The sequence below is a fragment of the Prionailurus viverrinus genome, unplaced genomic scaffold, assembly GCF_022837055.1.
Source record: "Prionailurus viverrinus isolate Anna unplaced genomic scaffold, UM_Priviv_1.0 scaffold_35, whole genome shotgun sequence".
Classification (NCBI taxonomy): domain Eukaryota; kingdom Metazoa; phylum Chordata; class Mammalia; order Carnivora; family Felidae; genus Prionailurus; species Prionailurus viverrinus.
This window is the reverse complement of record NW_025927605.1, coordinates 7,046,117-7,052,206: the sequence shown is the minus strand read 5'-3', so window position 1 is coordinate 7,052,206 and position 6,090 is coordinate 7,046,117. Positions and strand designations below refer to the sequence as shown.

The 6,090-nt window shown below is 58.3% G+C and overlaps 1 protein-coding gene across 1 annotated transcript; it reads left to right on the top strand.

The window, feature by feature from the left end:
* Positions 1–1,673: 1,673 nt before the first annotated feature.
* HOXB13 (homeobox B13) lies at positions 1,674–3,525 on the top strand. The gene is made up of 2 exons (XM_047846051.1): positions 1,674–2,280; positions 3,272–3,525. Exons 1-2 carry the CDS (start codon positions 1,674–1,676, stop codon positions 3,523–3,525), a joined length of 861 nt encoding a protein of 286 aa, XP_047702007.1.
* Positions 3,526–6,090: the final 2,565 nt, after the last annotated feature.

Genomic DNA, 6,090 nt, shown 5'->3' with positions numbered 1-6,090 from the left:
GACCCAGAAGGATTTGATTTGGGAGGGGTAGCAAAGGAAACAGAAAAACCTTTGAGGAACTGTGAAACAAATTGGTTGGAGTCTTCTGAATTACACTGTACAATAGGGCCCAACGGAGGGACCTCCAGCAATCCTTGTGGTGTTTCGGGCTCTCTCTCTCCCATCCTGCTTTCCAAGGAAATGTAAATCCTGGAGGAAGCCAATAGGGGGTCCTGGGCTTTCTGGACACTCAGCTTGGGTAGGAATGTGCCAGGGCCACCGTGCGTTACCTGGGCCTCTTGGGAATTAAGAGGAGAACCGCAGGGCGGAGAGGCTGGACATCTTTGCACAGGGCAGGCTCCTTCTTCCTTGGGGCCCAGCACCCCTGCAACTCGTGTGCTTAGCCAGTTAGGCCTGGTTTCCTGGAACTTCCTTAGATCCCAGCAAAGGGGGAAAAGAGATCCTCTTTTCTGGCTGGTACTTCGGGGTTTTATAAGACCCTTTCCCACTCCTGCAACCCAATTCTCTCTTTCCCTCTTGGTGCTGTCGTCCCTCGGCCTCTGCCTCTCTCTGAATATACAAGGCATCTTTGTGCTCTCTCCATACTTCTTTCCCCACCATGAAACGGAAATCCGGACCCCCTTTCGCAGGCTACAGCTAGAAACTCCATTTCCCTTTCAGATCTGAACGTGGCACATCCCAGGCTCCAGATCTCCCGTCTTCTCCCCAGCTCCTGTCCCCCTCCCTCTCTTGCCCCACCCCACTCCGGAGCCGGCGGGGCGGTAGCTGGGATCCCGGGGTGTGTGTGGGGGGGGGGGGGGAGGGCTTCCCAGGCACTTCCCTGGGCAGCCTATTACGCGCATCCGGAATAGGAGGGGCACCTGGGGTGAACTGGGATGCTTGCCCCCCGGGGCCTAAAGCAAGGGGCTCCCAGAAATGCCCTCTAATCCCCATTTCCCAGCCTCTTCTGGTTCAGGCACCTTCCCAGGTTCCCCTTTCAGGCACAGAGCGGCCTCCTCCGGGCCCCACCCCCGACTCCCCTTCCCCACCCCACCCCCACCATGAGAAGCACACTTTATAGGGAGAGCTTTTTATTCTCTCGTTAAACCTGCCAAAGCACCGGAGACAGAGAGCCAGGGAGGGAGAGGAGGCTGCGGAGGTGGGGGGCCGGCTCCTTGTCTTCTCTCCCTCCCCCTCCCGCTTCCTCCCCTCCCCCCGGACGCGGAGCTGGGTAGCTCCAAACTGGAAAACAGAGAAAGGACACTTCCTCTCGGTTCTTTTCTGGTTTCCAAATGCAATAAAGCGAGGGAGAGGGAGAGAGGGAGAGAGGGACTTAGGGAGGGAGGGAGGGAGGGAGGGAGGCGCGCGGAGGGAGAGAAGGAGGGGGAGGAGGAGAGAGGGAGGGAGGGAGAGGGAGAGAGACACACTGGGAGAGAAGCAAGGGTAAAGTATTTTCGCAATTTCTGCCATGAAGATTTTACTAGCTTCTCTCCCCAAGGCCACAGCCAATCAGCGCGCGTGCCCTGGCACCTGCGTCTCCTGCGTCAAGACGGCCGGGACGAGCGAATGCAGGCGCCGGGCGAGCTGGGAGCGATTTAAAACGCCTTGGATTCCCGGGGCCTGGGTGGGGAGAGCGAGCTGGGTGCCCCCTGTATCCCCCACCCCCGGCACCCCATGAGCGGACCCGCGGCCCCATGGAGCCCGGCAATTATGCCACCTTGGACGGGGCCAAGGACATGGATGGCTTGCCCGGGGCGGGAGGGAGTCGGAATCTAGTCGCCCACTCCCCACTGACTAGCCACCCAGCAGCAGCGCCTACGCTGATGCCCGCCGTCAGCTATGCCCCCCTGGACCTGCCGGGCTCTGCGGAACCGCCAAAGCAGTGCCACCCTTGCCCCGGGGTGCCCCAGGGGGCGGCCCCGGCTCCGGTGCCTTACGGCTACTTTGGAGGCGGGTACTACTCCTGCCGAGTGTCCCGGAGCTCGCTGAAACCCTGTGCCCAGGCGGCCACCCTAGCTGCCTACCCCGCCGAGACTGCCGCGGCCGGGGAGGAGTACCCCAGCCGCCCCACCGAGTTTGCCTTCTATCCGGGGTACTCGGGACCCTACCAGCCTATGGCCAGTTACCTGGATGTGTCGGTGGTGCAGACTCTGGGGGCCCCCGGGGAGCCCCGCCACGACTCCCTGCTGCCTGTGGACAGTTACCAGTCCTGGGCCCTCGCCGCCGGGGGCTGGAACAGCCAGATGTGTTGCCAAGGAGAACAGAACCCGCCAGGGCCCTTCTGGAAGGCAGCATTTGCAGGTAACTTGCCCCACTACTTTGGGTCCCGATGGTGCTGAGTGTGGGTTGTAGGCCCGGCGGGCACTTGCATGGGAGGAGGTGAAGGGAAACTTGGGGCTGGTGAGGAGGAGCTTGTGGTCCTCTGCTGGCTATTAGGACCTGAAGGAGGGTTTTAGGCGGTTGAAGAGCCTGGTGGAGCCCCAGAGGGTCAGTGTGCAGGGGTGGGGGTGGGGGTGGGGGTGGGGTGAGGGTGGCTGAGCTGGCCTGCGGGCCACCAGCCCCCTTCACCTCCCTAGGAGGCTTTGGGACCAGCTTCTCAATATGTCAGAGTGTTTGGTTCCCCTATCACCTCTGAGGGGCTCAGGCTGTTCCTACCTCAAAGATCCCAGGTTTACTTCTGCCAAAAGGCTAAATGACTCTCAATTTAGCGAGTATGGGGGTGGGGTGTGTCGGAACAGAGATAATGGATGTTCTGTAAAAAATACAAGCCCTCCTTTTCTCTCCAATGAGTTTTCAGTTTCCACAGGAAAATTCAGATTTCCTGCAGTCATAACCTAGGGGTATGTGTGGGGTGTGTGTGTGTGTGTGTGTGTGTGTGTGTGTTGGGAGCGGGGACAGAAATGTGTTCCCTTCTGTACATAACTTGGCTGTAGACTCTAGGAGAGTGGCCAGGAGTGTGAAAATGCATGTGAGGGTGGATGTATGTATGTGACCCTGGGCAAAGGTCTGGCCGTGTGTGATGGGTGTGTTTCCAGACCTGCAAGCGTGAGGACAGTGTTAGGTAAGGGTGATCCGCAGGATCCTGGTCTTTCCAAGCCTCAGCGGTAATTAGAAACCAGCCGGAAGTCGAGGTGTCCCGCTGTGCTTTGGGGGAGTGGGAGCCCGCGTGTGTCTGAAGGGCGATCCGGGTGCTCCTGGAGAGTTACTTAGCTTGTAGGGCCTGGGTCTGCGCGTGGGCTTGGGAGCAGAGGTCTGAGCGTGGCTTTCTCTCCCTCCTTCCGTCGACGCGCAGATACAAGCGCGCAGCACCCTCCAGAAGGCTGCGCCTTCCGACGGGGCCGAAAGAAGCGCATCCCGTACAGCAAGGGGCAGTTGCGCGAGTTGGAGCGCGAGTATTCCGCTAACAAGTTCATTACCAAGGACAAGAGGCGCAAGATCTCCGCGGCCACCAGCCTCTCAGAGCGCCAGATCACCATCTGGTTTCAGAACCGCCGGGTTAAGGAGAAGAAAGTCCTCGCCAAGGTCAAGACCAGCACCACTCCGTGAGGGAGATCCCTGCCTCGGGAGGTGGGGGGCGGGGTGGGGAGAAATGGGAGTGTCCTGGGGAGACCGGGAGACTGCCAGTGCCAGGCTGGAGCGCAGGACTCTAGTGAGGGGCTCCCACAGGTTACACTCGTCACAGGCCACACCTCTTGGGCTGTTCCTCAGGGATGGTCTGCTGTACCCCCATATGTTCTAGGGAGCCAGTGAGGCCCAGAGTTACAGTCCAACCCACCGGAGTAAGCCACCACCTACAGGACCTGTCGCGGTCATAATCATTCATCTTAGCGGTGACAGTGATTACTATCACCAGTATGAGTTCCCATGATAATTAGTCTCTATCTAGAGCTCTGAAGAGCACTTTAGAAACCGCTTGCATGGATTGAGCTGATTATGAATAAACTTGGAAGGAGACCCCTGGCAGGGAAGCTTCCTCTGGATCCCCTTCCATTTCCAAATCCCATCCCCCACCCCAGTGACTGCGGCAGAGAGGAGAAAAGGCACATTCATCCCTGCGACTACCTACCCCTACCGTTGCTCATTTAGCATTTTTCTCAGAGGACACACGGGCAAGAAAGACAACACGGGTGGGCACCACTCCCTCCCTTCCCCGCCCACCCCCTAGGTTGTACCGAGGGGTCTCAGAAGTCCCATCCTCAACGCTTAGATTTTGTCCTTGAGTGAAAATGAAGCCAGCGTGCTGCCCTCCCGAGTCCGTCCTCCTTCCTGGAGAAAAATTGAGTTCGAGAAAGCGCCCGGATAATTCCCCACCTCTCATTTCCTCCCCCAAACTTCCCAAGTCTTCCCTTAGCGTTCCCGGTGGTTCTGTCCAGGTTACGATCCATTGGGCGTTTGGAAGCCACATGAAATAGGTATTTGCGGCCTTGTAGATGTGCCCCACCCAGGCACAGAAGGTTACAGAACTAGAGAACCGCATCCCGTCCCACCCTACGGGGCAGACACGTCCCAAACCCGCTGGACTAGCCAGGCAGGAGAGAAAACCAGAAAATGGCCCTTCGCCACCCGCTTGCCCCCACCAAGAGAAGCGTGCGGGTCTCAGGCTTGGGAGACGGGGCAGGCCGTTTGTGGGTAAAAGAACAGTGGGTGCCAGAAACCCAAAGACCCAAGATCAGGCATGTTCAGCAACAGTGGCTGCAATTTTTTTTCCCCCTTTTCCCTTTGCGCTGGCTCAAGGACCCTGAATCCTGGGTGGGTGGAGGATGAGGTTGGTGCTCGTGTCAACTCCCTTTTCTCCATCCAAGTAGAGACTTGGCATGTAGAATTCCACGAGCCTGGGGCAGACTGGCTGCTCGAAGAGCTGCAGAGCCAAGGACTTCCCCGCTGTGCCTGCTCCCTCGCGTCGTACCTGGGCTCAGTGCCCTGCGGGATTCACCACCTTGGCCGTGCAGCAAAGTGGGCCGGTTTGCCCTGGGTCTTCCTGCAGCCTGGGCTGGGGCATCCTGGCGGGCACGCTCCTCGTGATCCAAGTGGAGAGGGTCTGCACCTCCCATGATCCCAGACGCCACCAGGAGCACCCTGTGGGGGCCACAGTCATTGTCCCAATGGCCTCTCCAAGCAGGCTCAGGCTCATAGTTCTCCAAGTGTAGCCAAGGGATTGGGGCGTTTACAGCCGGGCGTTCGGTGAAATCCCAGTTCTGGCTCCTCTCCTGGGAATGAGTTGGGAAGCGACTCAGATTCTTCGAAATCTGTGTACCAAAGAGGAGCCCAGGGTTAAGGGGAAAGGCCCCAAAGGTGGCCGGTCACCCTCCCCGCCTTGGGTCTCCTTAGACTGTGTCTGCTTGGGGGAGGTGTTCCTTTTGTGATTAAAAAAAAAAACAATGAAAAAACCCTCCCAAGCCCCGTGGTCCCGTTTAAGCTCTTTGGTAGGACGCGCCTAGTGGGCCTAGGGGGAGGCCTGAAGGAGTCAGAGGCCTCGAGACTCAGCAGCCCCCGGGCTCTAACTCTTCCACGCCGCTATAAGGGACTTAGAGTTTCGGGGGGCTCCTCTATTATTCGTTTGCGACAATTTCCGAACAAAAGATACGGGAGTTTAGAGATTTGTCTACCAAGGAGTTTGTGCACGATTAAAAAGGCAAGGACGCCCCCTGCCGGCAGAAGTTTGCTATTTCAGGGAAACCCGCTGGTCGGCTCGGCCTCAACCCCCCAGGCCGGGCCGCTGGCTTTCGGATGCCTGGGGGTCTCAGGCCTCCGGAGTAAGTGCAGTTTAGGGCTGCTTGTGAGGGCGCCGGGACCCGGAGTCGCCTGGAATGGGGCCAAGGTATCGTCAGTTGTATCGGTCCGGCCAGCGAGAGACCCAGGAGGAAGGCAAAGGGGGCAGCAGCATTGATCTTAAATATAGACAACATTGGGTAGCAAGGCCGCGGCGCCATCTGTCCTGGGTCTGGGTCTTCGTTCCACTGGAATATTATTTATCTTCCTCTGCGGACCGGTTCGCGGCGACACCCTCCCCCCACCCCCAACCGGAGTGATTTACGTAAGGAACCTGTGCAAAACAAAACAAAACATTTTAATTGCGTTTGGCTTTAAAGCCTCTCATGAAATCCCTTTGCA